The sequence below is a fragment of the Typopeltis vanoorti genome, chromosome 4 (genome assembly GCF_054136105.1).
Source record: "Typopeltis vanoorti isolate ZY-2024b chromosome 4, IOZ_Tvanoo_1.0, whole genome shotgun sequence".
NCBI classification, from domain to species: Eukaryota; Metazoa; Arthropoda; class Arachnida; order Uropygi; family Thelyphonidae; genus Typopeltis; species Typopeltis vanoorti.
The window spans coordinates 104452824-104476423 of NC_143552.1; the positions used below are offsets into that span (position 1 = coordinate 104452824).

The 23600-nt window shown below is 37.4% G+C and overlaps 1 protein-coding gene across 1 annotated transcript in view; it reads left to right on the plus strand.

Moving 5' to 3' along the window:
• Positions 1 to 23600, plus strand: part of LOC150107569 (uncharacterized) — a 613086-nt gene that overhangs the window by 323128 nt on the left and 266358 nt on the right. Inside the window, exons 16-17 of the mRNA XM_090392132.1 lie at positions 13558 to 13699; positions 23308 to 23360. Of these exons, the coding sequence (XP_090248258.1) occupies positions 13558 to 13699; positions 23308 to 23360 (195 nt within the window). The remainder of the gene's footprint in view (positions 1 to 13557; positions 13700 to 23307; positions 23361 to 23600) is intronic.

Below are 23600 nucleotides of genomic sequence, written 5' to 3' on the forward strand. Positions count from 1 at the left end.
AGGAGGAGAAATGACTGTGGAAGAATGATACGGTGGGATAAAAATGGGAATAGAGTGACTGATGCAGAGGACATAGCATAGTTGAATTGTTCAATGAACACTTTATTGGAGTATTTCATCCTACAGGAGTCAGTTTTAATGCTAGAGGGATAGGGCAGGTTCAAGGTTTAGAGGTACAGGAGGAGAGTGTGTTTCAAATACTGAGTACTCTGGATGTCGGTAAAGCTGTGGGACTGGATGGTATTTCACCTTGAGTTTTGAGAGAATGTGCTACGGAACTGAAAAGCCAGGTCAAAGTGCCTTTGACCTGGCTTTTCAATGAAAGTCTGGCAACTGGAAATGTGGCCATGCAATGGAATGAGGTAAGATAGTGCCATTGCATAAGGGCGGTAGCAGACTGGAAGTGTCTAAATATAGACCAGTTTGTGTGTTATCAGTAGTTAGTAAGATCTTGGAGAAAGTAGTGAAGGACCGTATACAGCATTGGGCAGATGAGGGTAATGTTATCTGGGAGAGTCAACATGGATTTGTGAAGGGGCACTCTTGTTTTAGCAATATGCTAGCCTTTTATGATAAAGTTACAAGAGCATTAAATGAGGGAAAGGCATGTACTGCCATTTTCTTAGACTTAGCGAAGGCATTTGACAGGATGCCACATGGTAAGCTGATATTTAAGTTGCAGCACATGGGTCTGGATGTCAGATTGGTCAACTGGATTCAGGATTGGCTGTCTGATAGGTATCAGAGAGTTGTGAATGGTGGGGCAGTTTCAAGAAAGCAGAGGGTTACAACTGGGGTCCCACAGGGCTCAGTGCTGGGACCTATATTGTTTAACCTTTATATCAATGACATTGTCAGTGGATTGCAGGGGAATGTTCAGTTGTTTGCAGATGATGAAAAGCTGGGAAGTATTATTAGTAATAGTGCAGATGCGGCAGCCCTGCAAGAGGATTTGAATAAGCTAGATAGATTGGCAAATGAATGGGGGGTGTCAGTTTAATACAGCAAAATATAAGGTCTTGAGGTTTGAGAAACATCGATGGGACACTGCATACTCTATGGGAGGAGTTATACTGGAGGAAGTAGGAGAGACAAGAGATCTGGGATTGATGATTGATAGAAACCTGAAATTTAGGGGATATATTGCAAAGGTGGTAAAGATAACACAGGGGATTGCTGCAATAATGAGAGGGACACTAACCTGCAGAGATAAAACAGTTATCATTCCGTTGTATAAGACCCTGATATGACCACACTTGGACTATTGTTCTAAGATTTAGTCCCCAGGATTTGAAGAGGATAAATTAACTGTGGAAGAGGTACAAAGGCAGAAAACAAAGATGGTTTCAGGACATACAATGATAGTTATGAGGATCAACTGAGGGAATGTGGACTGCAGAGTTTGGTGGATAGAAGCAGGAGAGGTAATATGATTGAGATTTTTCAACTGTTGAGAGGCTGTTACAGGGTTGACACTGGGGAGTTCTTTTGCTTGGTTGAACAGCAAGAAAAAGTGATGACAAGAGGCCATCCCTGGAAGTTACGAAAGAAAACTGTCAGCAAGAGGGTGAGGAGTGGTTTCTTTGCATGGAGAGTGGTTGAACCATGGAATGCATTGCCTGATGGAGTGGTGAGAGCGAGAACGGTCAATGAGTTCAAGGAGTGGTATGATAGACTTTGTGTTTCTTAGGGGGGGCCTCCCCTCGATGAGTCTTGATAGACTTTGTGTTTCCAAACCACTCTGGGTAGTGGCCCTTGCCTTTAATACAGAGCATCATACATCTCCTCCATTAGATGTGCTTTGCATTAAGGGTGAATATTAAGAATAGTGATCAGAGCTTATACTCCCTTTACAACGAGTTGCCTTGACTTGCACTATGTGCAGGGTCAGCTAGACTTGCAAAACTTGCAGGTGCAAACCTGACTGACTTGTCTGTTTGCTTACTTGGGAAATGGAGTAAAAAACCAGGTTTATATTTAAAATAGCTTGGTATCTTTAACATATTTGTTGTCTCTTTGAATTTCTTGTGAAACAGTTTTTATCAATGCAGGACATGTTTGTTCTGTCCCATGACCAGCATAAGCTGTGTGAAATGCCAAGCCAGACTTATGTTCTCTCTTTTTTTGTACGTCCTTTTGATGTTCGCTCATGTGGATTTCTCCTGATCTCCCCATCTGGCCTACGTAGTAGATGCCACAGGAACAGTGAATATTATAAACCTCTGGTTTTTTCATTGGGTGATGTGGAAATTTCGCTGGATGAAGAGATTTTGATATTTTTTCAAGTGGCAGGAAAGTCACTTTTATGTTGTACTTGTAGAGAAGTTTCGCTAATTTATCTATTACATTCTTGATATAAAGAACGGTGACTGGTTTTTGACATCTTGTTTATTTAAGTTTCTTGTAGGTGCTGTATTGAGAATTTTCTTAATTGTCTTAGTTTTGAAACTATTCAGCTGTACGATCTGTATTAAGTATTGTATTTCTTCTTTCCACATTTCTTCTGTACTTCGGCTGTATGCTTTATCCCTTAAGGTTTTTATTAGGCCTATTTTTTGCTTGGGATGGTGGTGTGAGGTAGCATGAAGGAATCTTCCTGTGTTTGTTGGTTTTCTATAAATGGAGAATGATAATCTGTTTTTTCTTTCATTTATTTCAATAAGGAGGTCTAGTAAAAGAAGTTTTTTATTTATTTCTAGTTCAAGGGTAAATTTATGTTAGGATTTAAGTTATTAAGATAGTCTTTAAATGCAGTCAGTTCTAGTGCTGCTCCTGGCCAAATGATGAAGATATCCACATAGCAGAGCCAAATTTTGGGTTTGATGTACCAGTTTTGTAGAGCATTATTTCAAAATTTTGCATAGGTTTACTAGAGCTGGTGAGAGGGGTGAACCCATTGCTAGTCCTTCTTTTTGTTCCCCGAGTTTGTCTTGGTAAAGGAAGAATGTGTTTTTTATGCAATGTTCGGTTGGAAGAGATTTTCTGGGATGTTTACTATTTAATTTCTTGGAATCTTTGTGAAAAGCCTAACCATATCTAAACTTGCTAATATGTCTGAAAGATCTATGTGCATATCTTTTACTTTGTCTATGAAGTCTGTGCTGTTCTTAATGAACAATGGTGTTTTTCCTATATGTGGTAAAATCAAGTTTGTAAGGTGCTTTGTCAGATTTGAGATAGGAGAGCCTTTCTGTCTACTATCGGACTTAGTGGTATATCTTGTTTATGAATTTTAGGAACTCCATATATTCTAGGAACTAGTGGATTTTTTGATTGTAAATCCTTTTTAGTTTCTCAGACCAATTTGGTATATTCTTGATAAGTTCATTGGTGTTGTTGTGAGTTTGCCTAGTGGGGTCTCTGTCTTTTTTTGTGTAGGTGTTGGAATCTTCAAGAAGGCTTTTCATTTTGTCGTTATAATCTTCTGAGTTTAAAATCACTGTTGCATTGCCTTTGTCTGCTTTTATTATGACTATGTTTTTGTCTGATATAAACATGTGGTCACAAAACCGGAATAATTCGATTGAAGTTCGTAACCACAGAAACTTCCGCATGATTATAGAAACTCACGGTCAGTTTAATTGGTCTAAAGTTTCACAATTTGAGAAATTACGCATTAAAAAGCAGAACTTTATCAACTCTTTGCTATTTTTAATACATTGCAGAGACAATGAAATTGTTCCCAAGTTCATAAATATCAAACGTGCATCCAAATCAAATAAGGCCAACAGAATATACAAAAGCCCTTCTTTAGAAACCATACAGAATCAAGTGCAAAAAGTAAAAATAAATAAATGTATATATTAATATACCGGGTGATTATAAATTAATGTCAAGTGTTCAGAGCCCTCTAGCGAGTAATGTATTGGACGAAACACACCAATATTTGGTAGGTGTACACAGTGGAACATGGGGATTCAATTTAACAAAAAAAAATTACTACCAAAAGTCGCCAACAAGGGAAATTTTGGCGCTGTTTACCGAGTAAAATGCATTAATTTGCATTATCGCGTTTCTTGTGAGCAATCATGCAATAAAAGGAAAGCCTGTGAGATTTCTTATCATTCGTAGATGAACTGCTTTTCGATGCCTCTTATCTTACGTGAGCGTGCTTTGTTAGTCAAACTCTATTATCAGCAGAACAATAATGCCAGTGCTTGTCTTCGTGATTTTCGGCGTATGAAAAATTTACGAAAAGGACCGATTAGCGTAACAAACTTATGAAAACTGATTTGGCGATTTGAAACTACCGGAACTCTATCAGTGCAGGTAGGCAGGGGATGCAAGCCAATCAGTCACCAACAAGTTGAACAAGTTGCAACTGCTATTGTGGAATAGGAGATGACGAATGTGCAGGGTACCAGCAGCGCACGAGCAATATCCCAGCAAATGGATATCGCATACACAATGGTGTGGAAGATGTTGAAGTTTTACCCCTATAAAATCAGTCATGTTCAAGAATTGCGCCCTAGTGATGCGACCACACGAATCGACTTATCTTTTAAGATTCTTAGGCGCACATGGAAGTGGATAATGCATGTCTGTGGCAGATTTTATGGAGTGACGAAGTGCACTTTTATTTGAATGGCGATATTAACACACGCAACTGTCGCATTTTGGCTGCAACTAATCTGCATGTGTGTCTGCAGATGCCTATCCACTTGCCCAAAGTCACAGTGTGGTGCAGATTTATGGCATCTTTTATCATCGGTCCATACTTTTACAAGGAAAATCGCCAAAATGGACCAGTGACCTGTTCCGTCAATGCTAACAGGTATGCTAATATGCTACAGAACTTTGTGGTTCCACAACTGCAGCAAAGAGGATGTCTCGATTCGACCATCTTCATGCAGGATGGTGCACCACCCCACATCGGACTTCAAGTACAGCGTGTTTTGCGACAACATTTGTCTAACAGAAGAATCATTAGTCATGCATTTCCCACACCATGGCCACCAAGATCGCCTGATCACAATCCTTGTGACTTTTGGCTGTGGGGATTTCTTAAAAGCATTGTGTATCAAGGACATGTACCCAATATTCCAACTTTGAAAGATCGAATAACGTTACATGTGAGACAAATCAATTCTGATATGTTGTGAGTCACTGTGGAAAATGTCATGCACCGTATGCAGTTCCTGGAACATCAGAATAGTAGTCATATTGAACCTCATTTGTAATTAACAATAAACGTCATGAAATTGATGTGTGCTGTCTCTCATTTGCCATTTAGTCATTCATTAGTCACACCTATTAAAATTAATTTGGCAATACCAAAATTTCCCCTGTTGGCGACTTTTGGTACTATTTTTTTTCTTCGTTAAATCGAATCCTCATGTTCCACTGTGTACGTCTACCGAATATTGGTGTGTTTCGTCCAATATATTACTCGCTAGAGGGCTCTGAAAACACTTGACGTTATTTTATAATCACCCGGAATATAAATAAATAAATGTAATGTATGTATATAGGGCAGCATTTGCAGTGGAAGAGAAGATACATTTTCGCTATCTAGTATAGTTGAACATATATATATATGTTTATATTTAGCGTTTATTTATATATATATATATATATATCTGTGATAGAGTGTTCATATATATTTTTAGCAATTAGTTTAGTAGTTACTTACTTAGCAATAAGGAATGATGGCAGAGACGCAGCTGCAATCGCAATTGGCGTGGCACCAAGTCCTCTGCCATTTAAGAACTCTGTTATACGTAACATAATAAAGGACTTTCTGGCATGCAGTGTTTGCAGCATGTATGCTTCCCTTGAGCTGGATATGTGGATGGTGAGAGAAGGGGGAGTGCGTATATGCACAAAATGCAGACAGCGGGAGGAAATCAATGAATTAGATATTTCGATAACCGACCTACTTGCTTCAGGGATGGGAAATGAATGTCAGGAGACGAGTAGTGTGATAGGAGAGAATGACGAGCAAAGTATGAATGAGAAAACAAGAGTCGGGAGTGTGGAAGGCTTGCATGACTGTGAAGTTTACGGAGATGGTTTTGATTGGGTAAATGACTGGCAAGTAAGAGTGACTAACTTGCAGAGAGGGATAGATAAGCTGAAAGAGGAGGTGGAATGTCTTGTGAATGGGATGAGAAGTATGAAAGATGAGACTAGGAGAATGGAAGAGATGTATGCAAGGCGAATCACAGTAGGAGTAAGAGAAAGTTTTGGGAATGATAGAAGAGCAGAGTATAGAAGTAGTAGGAGAAAGGGAATGAGAGAGAGAGAGAGAGAGAGAGAGAGAGAGAGAGAGAGAGGTTTGGGAATGATACAAGAGGAGAGTATAGAAACAGTAGAAGAGAGGGAATGAGAGAGAGATATGGGAATGATAGAAACAGTAGAAGAGAGGGAATGAGAGAGAGGTATGTGAACAATAGAAGAGGAGAGAATAGCATAAGTGGAAGAGAGGGAATGAGAGAGAGGTATGGGAATGATAGAAGAGGAGAGAATAGGATAAGTGGAAGAGAGGGAATGAGAGAGAGGTATGGGAATGATAGAAGAGGAGAGAATGGGAACAGTAGAAGAGAGGGAATGAGAGAGAGTTATGTGAACGATAGAAGAAGAGAGAATAGGATAAGTGGAAGAGAGGGAATGAGAGAGAGAGAGAGAGAGAGAGAGAGAGAGAGAGAGAGAGAGAGAGAGAGAGGTATGGGAATGATACAAGAGGAGAGAATGGGAACAGTAGAAGAGAGAGAATGAGAGAGAGTTAAGAGTTATGGGAATGATAGAAGAGGAGAGAATGGAAACAGTAGGAGACAGGAAATGATAAGAGGTGTAATGTATGGTGACTCAATGATCTGTGGTGTGCAAGATAGGATGCATGAGGAGTGTTTGCCTGGAGGAATGATAGAAAGTGTGGCTATGGCAATTAAGAAGGGTGAAAGGGTGGATGAGATGATTGTGATGGTAGGAACAAACGACTCGAGAGGTAATGTAAATTGGGCAGCGAGAGATATGAGATTCTTGCTTGAGGTAGTGCGAAAGAAGACGTAGACAGGAAAGATAGTGTGCATTTGCCTAGGTATGATAGTGATGAGATGAGCAGAAGAGCAGTAATATTGAATAACATAATAGCTAGAATGTGCGAGAAGAGAGGATTGGAATATGTGTATGCTTGGAGGTTATTTGAGGACAGAGAGGAATTCTATGCAAGAGACCACTTGCATTTGATTGAGGAAGGACGTAGGCATCTGGAGAGATTGCTGTTCTGAACGAGTCAGTGTGTCAATGCAGGAAAACTAGAATGCCCAAAGTGGATGGTAGCAGGGATGGTCTCTTGTGGGAAAGGGTACTTGGGAGGAGGGGGACAACAACAGGTAACACTGAGCCCAGTGGAGTCTGGAGGGGATAATGCTGGGTATAGAAATAGTGGCATTTTTATGCCTTATACTATTGCCAGGAGTGTCCGGAATAAAGGAGGGGAAAAGGTGGAGCTGATAGCATCAGCCTGGCCAAAGATTATTGGGATCACTGAGATGTGGTCGATAGCACGGTATACAGCATTTTTTGGCAGGATAGGAAGGTGGAGTACTGCTTATGATAAGCGACAACTTATGTACTCTAAGAGTGGAGGCTTTGGAAGGTAGTGACACTAATGATTTTGAAACCATGTGGTGTGAGGTAGAGATAGGCAAGACGAGATATTTAGTGGGGTGTTGGTACAAACCAAGGAGCACAGAGGGTGGGGACCAGGAGATGTTTAGACAGTTGAGCTTAGCAAGTGCAAGAAGAATGATTGTTATGGGAGATTTTAACTAGGGCAGTATAAATTGGGGAGAGGAAGATGCATAGCAATATGGGAATTGAATTTCTAGAATTCTTGAGGGAGACAAATGTCTTAGGCAACATGTAATAGAGGGAACAAGAGGTTCAAGAGTGTTGGATTTGGTCATAGCATCAGAAGAGTTGATAATAACTGAGATGACATCTCTCCTACCAGTTGGATAGAGTGACCATGTGGCTTTGACTTGGAAGATGAATAGACATGCAGGAATGTCAAAAAGACGGGAACATATGTGGAATTATAAGGCAGGTGATTATAATAGTTTTAGACATCAACTTGGGGAAGTTTCATGGAGGGAGGAATTGGAAGGCCAGGATATGATTAGTGCTTGGGAAATTGTGAAGGAATATTTGTTAGCAGCAATAGTATGCTGTATTCCACAAGTGAAGAAGAGGACACGATTTGGTGTAAAGTGGATGACAATATTAAACAGGAACTGCATGCGAAAAATAGGCTATGGAAGAGATATAAGGAGACAGGTGAAGAGAAGATGCATGAAGAATATAAGACACAGGCCAGGAGAGTGACTAGTATGGTAAGGAAGGCGAAAATGGAATATGACAAGAGATTGGCCCTAAGATCCAAAGAAAATTCTAGGGAATTTTTTAGCTATGTGGCCAGTAGGAGGGGAAATGACTGTGGAAGAATGATATTGTGGGATAAAAATGGGAATAGAGTGACTAATGCAGAGAACGTACTGGAGTTGTTGAATGAACACTTTATTGGTGTATTTCATCCTGGAGTAAATTTTAATACTAGACGGATAGGGCAGGTTTGAGGTTTAGAGGTGCAGGAGAAGAGTGTGTTCAAAATACTGAGTAATCTGGATGTCAGTAAAACTATGGGACTGGATGGTATTTCACCATGCGTTTTGAGAGAATGTGCTAAGGAACTGACAGTTCTTTGATCTGGCTTTTCAATGAAAGTCTGGCTATGGGAAAGGTGCCCAAGGAGTGGAAGGAAGGTAAGATAGTGCCATTGCATAAGGGCGGTAGAAGACTGGAAGTGTCTAATTATAGGCAAGTTTGTGTGTCATCAGTAGTTGTTAAGATCTTGGAGAAATTAGTTAGGGACCGTATACAACATTTTGCAGATGAGGGTAATGTTATCTGTGAGAGTCAACATGGATTTGTGAGAGGGCGCTCTTGTTTTAGTAATATGCTGGCCTTTTCTAATAAAGTTACAAGAGCAGTAGATGAGGGAAAGGCATACACTGCAATTTTCTTGGATTTAGCGAAGGCATTTGACAGGGTGCCACATAATATGCTGATATTTAAGTTGCAGCACATGGATTTGAATGTCAGGTTGGTCAACTGAATTCATGATTGGCTGACTGATAAATATCAGAGAGTTGTGTATGTTGGAGCACTTTCAAGGAGACAGAGGGTTACAAGTCGGGTCCCGCAAGGCTCAGTACTGGGACCTATATTGTTTAACCTTTATATCAATGACATTGTCAGTGGATTGCAGGGGGATATTCAGTTGTTCGCAGATGTGAAGTTGGTAAGGGTTATTAGTAATAGTGCAGATGTGGTAGTCCTGCAAGAGTATTTGAAAAAGCTAGATGGGAAAATGAATGGGGTTATTGGTTTAAGGCTGCAAAATGTAAGGTCTTGAGGTTTGGGAGACATCGATGGGATGCTGCATACTCTATTGGAGGAGCTATACTGGAGGAAGTTGGGGAGATAAGAGATCTGGTGTTGGTGATTGATAGAAACCTGAAATTCAAGGGACATATTGCAAAGGTGGTGAAGGTAACAGAGAGGATTGCTGCAATAATTAGAAGGACGCTGATGTCCTTCTAATTATATCCCTTTTATCCCTGCAGAGATAAAAGAGTTATCATTCCATCGTATAAGATCCTGATCAGAACACACTCAGACTATTGTTCTCAGATTTGGTCCCTAGGATTTGAAGGGCATAAATTAACTGTGGAAAGGGTACAAAGGCAGATAACAAAGACAGTTTCTGGACTGTACAATGTTAGTTATGATGATCGGCTGAGGGAGTGTGGTCTACAGAGTTTGGTGGATAGCAGAAGGAGAGGTGATATGATTGAAACTTTTAAACTGTTGAGAGGTGGTTACAGGGTTGACACAGGAGAGTTCTTTCACATGGTTGAACAGCGGGAAGTAGTAATGACAAGAGGCCATCACTGGAAGTTATGAAAGGAATCTATAAGCAAGAGGGTGAGGAGTGGTTTATTTGTCCCGAGGGTGGTTGAACCATGGAATGCATTGCCTGATAGAGTGGTGAGAGCGAGAATGGTCAGTGAGTTTAAGGAGTGGTATGATAGACTTTGTGTTTCTTGGGGGGGGGGGGGACCTCCCTTCGATGAGTCTTGATAGACTTTGTGTTTCCTAGGAAGGGACCTCCCACGATGAGTCTTTTGACTCCTTGGAAGCCTGAATAATAATATTAATAATAATATATATAGATATACTGTTCTTTATCGTGGTAACATATGAGATTCATGTTTTTCTAGAATCTGCAGTTGTTTTTAAAAGCAAATGAACTTAAATAGATAAATGAAATGGAGCTACTTAGTATATTCCCATTTATACGGGAATTGTGATGGATGAAGTGGAGGTGAATAGTCAATTACATAACCGTAATGTGAATACATCTGTCGGATTGGATGGTATACCGGCACGGGTCTTATGTGAAGCGGCTAAAGAATTATCAGTGCCCTTGACCATGTTGTTTAATGAGTCTCGGGTCTGGTTTAGTCCCGAAAGTGTGGAAAGAGGGGAAAATAGTTCCACTGCATAAAGGAGGATCCAAGACTACTGTTGCAAATTACCGAGTGATAAACATATCAAGAATCGTTGTCAAGGTCTTGGAGAAAGTAGTCAAGGGAAAAATACAGGAATGGATTGATGAAAATGAGATACTGTACAGGGGACAGTATGTCTTTGTGAAGGGTAGATCATTCCTCAGTAACTTGCTCCAGTTTTATAACACAGTGACGGCTGAACTGGATAAGGGTAATGGGTTTACAGTGATACTGCTGGACCTAGTTAAGGCATTTGACAGGATACCACATGGAATTCTAATCCGTAAACTATAACATATGGGAATGGATATAGGGTTGGTGAGATGGATAGGTGGGTGGTTGATGGAGAGATATCAAAGAGTAGTTTATTCAGGAGTAGAGTCCAAAAGACGGCCTGTGACTAGTGGTGTGTCGCAGGGTTCTGTTCTTGGACCACTGCTGTTTAATTTGTTCATTAACGATATAGGGAAGGATCTAAGAGGAACAGTTCATTTGTTCACTGATGATGCAAAGTTAGGTAGGGTAATAGTGAATGCAGAAGATGTCAAAATGTTGAAAGAAGACTTGGATAGGTTGGAGTTCTGGGCTAAAGAGAATGGATGTCAATTTGATGTGACAAAATGTAAGGTTATGCATTTTGGGGTGAAAAGATTAGCAGCAGTATACCACATTGGTGGAACTGTACTCCAGGAGATTGATGAGGCCAGGGACTTGGGAGTGTTGGTGGATAGGGAGATGAAGTTTAGGGGGCTGAACATTGCAAAAGTGGCTAAATCAGCTCATCAACTCACTTGGTTGTTGAAAAATACTTTGACGAGCAGAGACAAGCAAGTTATTGTACCTTTGTACTGAGCCTTGATAAGACCTCATCTCAACTACTGTGCCCAGATTTGGTCACCTAGGTTTCTTCTTGATGGGGGAGGAGGTGGAGAGGATCCAGAGACGAGTGACCAAGATGATAGCAGGTTTATTGAATGAACCGTATGAGAACAGGTTGAAGATTTGTGGGTTGCAGAAATTAGTTGATAGGCTGAAAAGGGGAGATATGATTGAGACATTCAAATTGCTAAAGGGTTTCTATAGGATGAATTCAGAGGATATTTTTGAGATCAGGACTTGTGGTGGGAGAACTAGGGGGACACCTATGGAACTGGGCAAGAGTGTGGTTAGCAAGGGTGTTAGAGCTGGGTTTTTTACTTTTAGAGTGGTAAATGAGTGGAGTAAGCTGCCAGTGTAAGTTTTAAAAGAGGTATACCGTGAGTAGACATATCGATACAAAATTAATAACGGAAAAAACTCACGTTATTAATTTTGTATCAAGCTGCTGTAGCAACCAGTGTCTGTTGCGGGTGCTATGACGGTGAGTGAGTTCAAGGCAAGGTATGATAGATGCTGTGAAAATGTTGTATAGTTGTGTGGACATGATGTTTAGGGCCTCGCTCGATGAGTCTAACGACTCCCTGGAGTCGCCCATAATAATAATAATAATAATATTGCAGAACCTTAATACAAATACAGCCACAACATTAGATGTGATACCAAACTCTCTCTCTCTCTCTCTCTCTTATGAAAAATGTGAAAGGGAATTGGCAGTTCTTGCAACCAAATGATTTTGTTCTTTTAGCTCTGAAGAGATGCTCAGCTAAAAGAAAGAGAGCAGAATAGTTCTCTTTCATAAATGAGGCTCCAAGACAGAGGTAGCAAATTATTAACCATTCAGTATCTCGGTATCAATGGATAAGGTATTGAAGAAGTTGATATTTCAGGAATGGTTGCATAAGCATATGATACCTTACATGGAGGCGGCACAGTTTTGGGGCACAGGGAATTAGCAGTTCTTGCAACCAAATGATTTTACTTGTTTCAGCTCTGGAGAGATGCTCAGCTAAAAGAAAGAGAGCAGAATAGTTCTCTTTCAAAAATGAGGCTGCAAGACAGAGGTAGCAAATTATTAACCATTCAGTATATCAGTAGCAATGGATAAGGTATTGAAGAAGTTGATATTTCAGGAATGGGTGCACAAGCATATGATACCATACAGGGAGGAGGCACAGTTTTGTGAAGCATAAATCATGCATTAGTAATTTACTCACTTTTTATAATCAAGTGACAAGTGAGTTGAATAAAATAAATAGCTACACAATAATATTGCTGGACTGTGTAAAGACATTTGACAGAATACCACAATGAACTCGTGGAACTCTGATACATAGTTGATTTTGATCCATTATCCATAGGAATAGATGTAAAGCTGGCAATGTGAATAAGAGGGTAGCTGATAGGCAGACATCAAAGGTAGTATGTGGATGAATTGAATCCAAGTGAAGTTAGGTGACTAGTGCTATACAACAGAACTTTGTACTTGGGCTGCTGCTGCTATTTAATTTGTGCATCAGTGATATACTTCGCTCAGTCCAGTTTTTGGACGGCTAGCTTTTCGTCATCCTCAAGCATCTCACGACCACTTTGAAATCACTTAAACCACTCGTAAACTTGAGTATGGGATAGGCATTCATCACTGTATGCTTTTTGAAGCATTTGATGCATTTCGGTAAAACTTTTACCAAGTTTAACACAAAAGTCAATCGCAGCTCTCTGTTTGAAACTCATTTTCCGATCGTTCGTCAAAACACACTGTCTCTCTTGGCAATATAACTCAGCTTCTAATGAAACAAATGTCATAAACAGGTGACACAACACAAATGAAGGTTGCTGCTTTCGACAACAAAAAAGATACAGCAGGTGGCGCCACTAGTTTCTTCTATTTTCAAAAGTTCGGTTTCTTTTTGGACAGAGGGTGTAAATAACATTAAAATGACATAACTAAGCCATAATGTTAGAAAACTATATCATATGCAAATTGTCAATCAGAAATCTTGAGTATATAATTTTTTTCTCTTTACCATTTTATAATTCAAATCACTTATCAATAATTAAGGTATTTTACTTTATAAATTCTGATTGGTTTGATTTGTGTTAGTGGTTTAGACATGGAATATCAACTCCATTCAAGATTGGTTGCAGTAGCTATGCAGACAGGCCATCATCAATTAGGAACTAAAGCAATCAAATCATCTGTATTGAAAGTTAAAGCTAGGCTGCAGCATTTAAATCACAGTGTGGTAAGGATTATTATGAATATTGTAATTTTGTTATTATGGTAATCTACCATTTATCTAACCTTCAAAACAATGATCCTTATGTACTTCATTTATCCAACCCTTCAATTATCAGAATGGCAAACTGCATTCTTGCTGTGGTTAGAGAAATAGCAGATTACTGTATATGTGTACCATATTAGTGTATCATAATTTATAATAAAAATTCCAGATTTGGATATGCATCACATCACCAGATTCATGCATGCTTAAAACTAAACAATAAACAAGATAATCAAGTACGAGATAACCTTTGCAGTAGTGTCAGAAGAACAACCAACCATGCTCTTTTGTTGGAAAGAGCTAGGTTCAGTTCCTGTCTAGAGTATAAGGGATTTTATTCCAGGAAACTCTGTATCCACTAAATAGATAAACTGCCAAAATAATGTTAATACTAAGATATTTAGGAATAGAATTTGTTTGTATTGGCTACACTGAAAAAAACTTGTGGTGGCAGCACTGAATATTATTGTTTTGTTTTGTTTACACACTGTCATGCAAGTGCATTTGTTATTGTACTGAGTGATGATTCATGTTAAAAAATCATAAAATGGAAAGCTTGTCCAATGTTGAAAGAGGACAAATCATTGAACAAACCATCAAACAGTGACAAAAACTGACACATTATTAGGTATTGAGATTGACAGTTTCTAAGGTTATGTCAGCATACACAAATCTGGGCAAGACAACATCATCAAAGAGAAACAGTGGTAAAAATCAAAAATGAGAAAGAGATTGTCTGACATTGAGAAGGATTGTTTCAAAGCATCACAGAACTACTGTAGGCACAGGTAACAGCAGAACTGAATATTCATCTTGCAGAACCTGTTTCCATAAAATCCTTTTGACATGAGCTTCATAAATCCAATATTCACAGTGGACCTGCAATTGCTAAGCCACTGATTACTAAAAAGAATGCTCAGATGCATAAGGATGGTGTCACAACCGTCAAACCTAGACACTAGAAAACTGGAAACGTGTGATGTGGTAAGATTATTCCACCTTCATGCTGTTTCCTACATCAGGACAAGTTTACATTTAGAGAACATCCAAAGAAGGCCTACAGTTGGAAGTTTTTTTTCACTTGGTTAGATTATAAATTATATATTTAGTTTAATCCTTCATCCAAGTGTAAGCAAACAAAGGTTGCACCTAAAGTATCTTCAGGACTGGGGAAACTCGTGGCAAAGGTGGACTAAGTTCTCATCACTTTCCTTAGTATCCCATAATACAAAGCACATCTCCTTGCAGACATGTATAATGCTATGCATTATGGAAAAGGTCACTACCCAGACCAGTTTCGACCTTTATTAAGGTCTCTTCATTGAAAGCCAGACTCAGAGGTGACACTAAGGTTGAAGCAATGCAGAACTCATATTTCCATATACCAGTTGCCAAAAGGTGTCACACCTTATTATTAAATTACTCTGGATTAGAGAAAGATGTTGGAAGTTTTTTCCCACTTGGTTAGACTATAAATTATATCTGCATTGCTTCAACCTTGGTGTCACCTCTGAGTCTGGCTCCCACTGAAAAGACCTCAATAAAGGTTGAAACCGGTCCGGGTAGTGACCCTTCCCATAATGCATAGCATTATACATGTCTGCAAGGAGATGTGCTTTGTATTATGGGATACTAAGGAAAGTGATGAGAACTTAGTCCACCTTTTTGCCACGAGTTTTCCCAGTCCTGAAGATACATCAGGTGCAACCTTTGTTTGCTTACACTTGGATAAAGGATTAAACTAAATATATAATTTTTTGAGGCCTACAATCCAGAATGTGTGGTTCCAATAGTAAAACACAGAGGTAGTTCTGTGGTCTTTGCAGCTATACTGTGGTATTCTGTTGATTCAATTATTACTATTCATTGCAGAATTATTGCAAGTGATTATTTGGACATTTTGGGTAATCAAGTGCATCCCATGATCCAAACATTATTTGCAAACAACAATGCAATATTCCAAGATGACAATTCCCCAATTCACACAGCTTAGACTGTACAGTTGTGGTCAAGTGTGTCAAAACCAAAGCTTTTGACACACTTGACCATGAAATATTGCTGACCAAACTATACTCAGTCTGAATCAGAGGAAAGTTAGTTTAGAAATTATCTCATAGACAGAATGCAAGTAACAAAAATAGGCACTCAGCACAGCCATGGAATATAGATACAGCACAGAGTCCCTGAAGGAGCAATATTATCACCCACTGTTCAGCAATATTATCACCCACTGTTCAGCAATATTATCACCCACTGTTCAGCAATATTACATCATACTGTTCAATATATACATAAATAACATTTGCAAGTTGGCCATACAAAGTCAAATATATCAATATACAGGTCATGTAACACAGACATTAACACTGCTTTCACCAAAGCATGGCATTACCTAAACCAAATAGCCACCTACTTCTACCACAATTCAATTATAGTAAACAACATTACAATGCAAACGCTAATCATAAAAAACCCAAGAATCATGAACCTTACACTATTAATGATAGACAATCACACATACCATTGCATTAACCATGGCAGTTACCACTGTTCAAATCAAAAAATACCTCAGTCTATACCTAGACAACCTCCTTAAATGGACTAAGCATGTAGAATACTTTCATAACAAACTGTACACTATTGCTGCAAAACCCTTCCAAGCAAAAAACACGATGCCAGCCAACATTAAAAACTCATCACAGAATTAGTGAATCGATACTAAGATATGGTATAACTGTCTACACAAACACAGCAAACATACTCACTATCTTCCCTCTCTCAGTCTTCTTCCATACAACCTCAGGCATGAACCTCAGATTCACACTGCCTCTCAAATACCCACCATCACAATCATTTCATATAATTTCATACATCCTTTCATCTTGCTTAATTGCCATAATCATACTATCTATTGTTTCTCCAGGCAAACACTCCTCAGGCATTCTATCTTGCACACCATGGATCATTGGGTCTCCATATATCACACCTCTTACCACTGTTTCTTCCTTGCTCATCTGCATCCCTCACTCTCTCTCTCTCTCTCTCTATTCTTACACTTTCTTTCTTTGTTCTCCTACTTACCTGTTATCCTGTCATCTCTCCATCCCTGGTTACAGCACTCTCTCTCACATTTTTCTCATTCTCTTTCTTTTACTGGTTCTCCTATTCTTTCCAGTCACCTAAACTCTTTTTCCACTCTTCTCAACTCATTCCTGAGACATTTCAGTTCTTCTTTCTGCACATTTATCTCTCTTTCTCTGTGCAAGCTACCTACATTTGCTTGCCAATCATCCTCCCAATTAACATCATCTTCGAAAACTTCACAGTATTTTAAACTTACTATATGCCTTAATTTTAGTTTTTCATTCATATTCTGCTCGTTATTCTCACCCTCGATCATGCTGCTCATCTCTCTCTCTCTCTCTCTCTCTCTCTCTTTCAGTCAGTATTCTCCCATTTTTGCTGTTATACTGATGTCTAAATCACAAAGTTCTTACCATTTTCTACATAATCTGCATATGTGCCCTCCCCGATCTCTCACCTGGATGCTAATGGTTATTATATACCTAGCATACAATTCATAATAGATTTGTGTTAAAAAGATATATTTCAGTGATTACACCACATTTTTTTATTATTCAGTTATATAAAACACTGAAATAACAGTTCCCGACAAGTTTCGTAAATCGTAGGATTTACATCTTCAGGGGGTAAATAGTATAACTTAAAGTTTAAACAAGAGAATTAATAAATACAAATCATAACCGTCTGGCTATTCATAAAACTCAAATAACAGAATGCAGATATATAATGTTATTGACGTTGAACAATACTGGACGATGTCACGTGTTCTTGTTCTCGTTCATACAGTCCAAGCTCAGATTGAGGTAGATTTTTTATTAGAGCTGACCACACTTGATGGAGAATTAAACCTCGATTTTTATTGCATTGGGTTGGGGTTTTTTAGGATATTAGCAGCAGCTTTAAATTTTCTTATATAACTGTTGTTTTCTATGTATGACATCGTCGTTTTATGCCAGAGTACATCGTGTCCAGCGGAAGTGGTATGGAAAGCAAGACCCGTTTTTTGTTCTCTTTTGTATTGTACGTCTTTTTGGTGTTCAGCCATGCATATTTCTCCAGATCTTCCTGTCTGTCCTACATAGCAAATCCTGCAAGAGCAATGGATTTTGTAGACTCCTGGTTTTTTAAGAGGATGAAGAGGTGGTTTTGGTGGATGTAGGAATCTTGAGATTTTTTCCATAGGAAGGAAGGCTACTTTTATGTTGTGTTTGTTCATTAATTTGGCTAGCTCATCTGTAACATTTTTGATATAAGGAAGCGAGATTACGTTTTTGTAATCCTGTTTCATTGTGTTGTTAGCTGGAGGCATTTTAAGGATTCTCTTGATGGTTTTTGTTTCATATCCATTCTGTTTGAGGATTTGTGTTAAGTATTTTAGTTCTTCATTACATCTTTCTTGTGTGCTGGAGATATTGTATGCTCTGTCTCGAAGAGTTTTAATTAAGCTTATTTCTTGTGAAGGATGGTGGTGTGAGGTTGCATTTAGAAATCTTCCAGTGTTTGTTGGCTTCCTATATACTGAGAAGGAGAGTTTACTTTCTTCATTAACTTCTAATAGAATATCCAGAAAAGGAAGTTTTTTTGTTTTTTTCTTGTTTCTAAAGTGAATTTTATGGTGTTGTGCAAATTGTTGAGATAACCTTTGAAATTGATAAGTTCATCTGTTGTTCCACTGAATATGATGAAAATATCATCCACATAGCGTAGCCATATTTTTTGTTTTTTATGGTAATTCTTAAGAGCATTGTTTTCAAATTTTTCCATAAATAGGTTTGCTAATACCGGTGATAATGATGAACCCATGGCCAGTCCTTCTTTTTGTTTCCAGATTCTGTCTTTATAGGTGAAAAAAGTATTGTTTATACAATGTTTAAAAAGATTCAAGATGTCCGGAGGGAAGGGGCCTTCTAAGAGATTCAAAATTTCTTGTCTCGGGACATTTGTAAACAAGCTGATAACGTCGAGACTTGCTAAGATGTCTGTTGGACCAATATGTATATCTTGCTAATACCGGTGATAATGATGAACCCATGGCCAGTCCTTCTTTTTGTTCCCAAATTCTATCTTTATAGGTGAAAAAAGTATTGTTTATACAATGTTTAAAAAGATTCAAAATGTCCAGAGGGAAGAGGTCTTCCAGGAGATTCAAAATTTCTTGTCTCAGGACATTTGTAAACAAGCTGATAATGTCGAGACTTGCTAAGATGTCTGTTGGACCAATATGTATATCTTTCACTTTTTCTATGAAATGTTTACTATTTTTTATGAAGGAAGATGTTTTTCGTATATATGTTGTGAGATCATGTTGGTGAGGTATTTCGCCAAGTTGGAAGTCGGTGAATCTCTTCCATCTACTATTGGTCTTAAAGGCATATCTGTCTTATGGATCTTTGGAACACCATATATTCTTGGTATCAAAGGATGTTTTGATTGTAAGTATTTTTTAAATTCTTCCGTCCAGAGAGGCACTTTTTTTATTAAATCATTTTTTTGTGTGTGTAGGCCAAGTCGGGTCTCTGTCTATGGGTTTGTAAGTGTTGGTATCTTCCAGAAGACTTTTCATTTTGTTATCGTATTCTGTAGCATTTAAAATGACAGTTGCGTTGCCTTTATCTGCTTTTATTATGACAATATTTTTGTCATCCTTTAACTTTTTAAGGCAAATGTATTCATTGTAAGGTAGATTCCTACGAGGTAATCTACTTTTTAATAGTAAAGCTGTACTTTCTATACGGATAAAATCTGCCGTGTTGTCCGGTAGATTTCTAATTCCTTTTTCTATTTGTGCTATGATATCAATTTTTGGAAGGGAATGTGGGGTTAAGGCGAAGTTAAAACCCTTAAGTAAAAGATTATTCCCCTCTTTTGTTAGGACTCTCGAAGAAAGATTAATAACTACTTTTGAATGATCTAGTTGTTTTTTATGTATTTCCTTCTTCTGAAGGAGTATGTTGAACTTATGAATTAATGTATGTTTCTTCTGTTCTGAGATCGCTATTGCTTTGTTAAATGTAACACTAGAAGGAAATACATAAAAAAACAACTAGATCATTCAAAAGTAGTTATTAATCTTTCTTCGAGAGTCCTAACAAAAGAGGAGAATAATCTTTTACTTAAGGGTTTTAACTTCGCCTTAACCCCACGTTCCCTTCCAAAAATTGATATCATAGCACAAATAGAAAAAGGAATTAGAAATCTACTGGACAACATGGCAGATTTTATCCGTATAGAAAGTACAGCTTTACTATTAAAAAGTAGATTACCTCGTAGGAATCTACCTTACAATGAATACATTTGCCTTAAAAAGTTAAAGGATGACAAAAATATTGTCATAATAAAAGCAGATAAAGGCAACGCAACTGTCATTTTAAATGCTACAGAATATGATAACAAAATGAAAAGTCTTCTGGAAGATACCAACACTTACAAACCCATAGACAGAGACCCGACTTGGCCTACACACACAAAAAAATGATTTAATAAAAAAAGTGCCTCTCTGGACGGAAGAATTTAAAAAATACTTACAATCAAAACATCCTTTGATACCAAGAATATATGGTGTTCCAAAGATCCATAAGACAGATATGCCTTTAAGACCAATAGTAGATGGAAGAGATTCACCGACTTCCAACTTGGCGAAATACCTCACCAACATGATCTCACAACATATACGAAAAACATCTTCCTTCATAAAAAATAGTAAACATTTCATAGAAAAAGTGAAAGATATACATATTGGTCCAACAGACATCTTAGCAAGTCTCGACATTATCAGCTTGTTTACAAATGTCCCGAGACAAGAAATTTTGAATCTCCTAGAAGATCTCTTCCCTCTGGACATCTTGAATCTTTTTAAACATTGCATAAACAATACTTTTTTTCACCTATAAAGATAGAATCTGGGAACAAAAAGAAGGACTGGCCATGGGTTCATCTTTATCACCGGTATTAGCAAACCTATTTATGGAAAAATTTGAAAACAATGCTCTTAAGAATTACCATAAAAAACAAAAAATATGGCTACACTATGTGGACGATATTTTCATCATATTCAGTGGAACAACAGATGAACTTATCAATTTCAAAGATTATCTCAACAATTTGCACAACACCATAAAATTCACTTTAGAACAAGAAAAAAATAAAAAACTTCCTTTTCTGGATATTCTATTAGAAGTTAATGAAGAAAATAAACTCTCCTTCTCAGTATATAGGAAGCCGACAAACACTGGAAGATTTCTAAATGCAATCTCATACCACCATCCTTTACAAAAAATAAGCTTAATTAACTCTTCGAGACAGAGCATACAATATCTCCAGCACACAAGAAAGATGTGATGAAGAACTCAAATACTTAACACAAATCCTCAAACAGAATGGATATGAAACAAAAACCATCAAGAGAATCCTTAAAATGCCTCCAGCTAACAACACAATAAAACAGGATTACAAAAACGCAATCTTGTTTCCTTATATCAAAAATGTTACAGATGAGCTAGCCAAATTAATGAACAAACACAACATAAAAGTAGCCTTCCTTCCTATGGAAAAAATCTCAAGATTCCTACATCCACCAAAACCACCTCATCATCCTCTTAAAAAACCAGGAGTCTACAAAATCCTTTGCTCTTGCGGGATTTGCTACGTAGGACAGACATGAAGATCTGGAGAAATACGCATGGCTAAACACCAAAAAGACGTACAATACAAAAGAGAACAAAAAACGGGTCTTGCTTTCCATACCACTTCCACTGGACACGATGTACTCTGGCATAAAACAACGATGTCATACATAGAAAACAACAGTTATATAAGAAAATTTAAAGAAGCTGCTAATATGCTAAAAAACCCAACCCAATGCAATAAAAATCAAGGTTTAATTCTCCATCAAGTGTGGTCAGCTCTAATAAAAAATCTACCTCAATCTGAGCTTGGACTGTATGAACAAGAACAAGAACACGTGACATCGTCCGGTATTGTTCAACGTCAATAACATTATATATCTGCATTTTGTCATTTGAGTTTTATGAATAGCCAGACAGTTATGATTTCTATTTATTAATTCTCTTGTTTAAACTTTAAGTTATACTATTTACCCCCTGAAGATGTAAATCCTACAATTTACGAAACTTGTCGGGAACTATTATTTCAGTGTTTTATATAACTGAATAATAAAAAAATGTGGTGTAATCACCGAAATATAACTTTTGAACCAATTAGCCACAGAAGTCTACGTCTGCAGATTTGTGTTATTTTTTACTCAAGCAACTGGAAACCAAAATAGTTATGAAAGCAATATAAAATATTGTGAAAGATACTTTTGAATGTATTGTCAAGATTTTTTGCAAAAATCTGTTTGTATACTATCATCAGACTGACATGGAATTCCTGAGGTTAGACCTAAAAAGGATAAACTACTTTTGCTAGAAGTTTACCAGGTACTTCATTTACACCCTTCTTCCACACACATTTTTTTTTTACTAGAACCAGTCAGAATCTGCAGAAGTGAATCAAACAAAGGACACAAATAGTGCATTAAATATCTTGAAGATCAGGACCTCTAGCAATCTCTGCTAGACACATGGTCCACTGGAAGAAAACCAAGGCACCACATAAAAGTCAATTTAAATTGGACAACCTTTTTATGGAAAACTGTTGAATATTGTAAAACAGATTAAACCTTAGTCATCATGATTGTACACCTGCTTCCTAGATATGGAAAGTGATTGCCTTGAAATTCAGTTACTATTAACTATTTGATTGGAAAATCCAGAGCGCACGTCTCATCTAGAATGCAAAGAACCTTTGCAAGGACTTTGCAGCTATAAGTGATTTAGTGGTCTCATATGGATATAAGTTATTGTCTGGCTGAATTGTTTGTGTGTGTATATATATATATAGATATATATTAAATATATAGACAATCCAGCCAGATGAACACATCCAATTTAGAAGACATTTCATATACTGTCCTTGTTTTTTTGTTGTTTCAGCTGTAATTTCAAACAACTAAGCCAACTGTTGTTTGTGTTTGATTCATGCCAGACTTAACAGTTATGGTCTCTTACTCATGCAGCCATGTCTAGTAATTGCCATATAAATGCACTTAATGTCACATCTATTTTTATTATTGTTATTATTATTATTATTCATATTATTGTTCATGCTATTTGCTCCCCAAGGGTATTTCTGAAACAAATATAAAATGGAAGCTAATAAACCTATAATTAATTCTTTACATGTGTAAATTGCTTAGCTGATTTGTTTCACTGTTATATTGTACATGGTTCTTTAAAGTCTTGATATTATTAGTTAGGTATATTACTTATGATATAAGGAAAGAAAAGATAAGCAACCCATGCCATATTTAAAAATATATATATATAATTTATTTAATTTTTATTATTTATTTTTATAGAAGTTTATCCTTCATCTAGGCATTTGAAAACTAATGATAATTTTTGTTCTGCTGCTTGATATTTTAGAACTATCATACAATGTGGAACATATCATGTGGGGTAGCTGAACTGTCTGAAGGGTATGCCTTTCTTCTTTTTTTTTCTCATGTATTTACTTATCTTATTTATAACCTCTAAAACTATAATAGTATAGTATTCTGCATTACAGCAATTTATCACTATTTGAACTTAAAATATTAATATTGATTTGAATGTGTTATGTACATTTGAAACCTTTTAATGATATCAGTTAATGCAAAGATCTCATTAATAAGATTTTTCTTTCAGACCACTGATAACATATTAGAAGCTACTCTGGT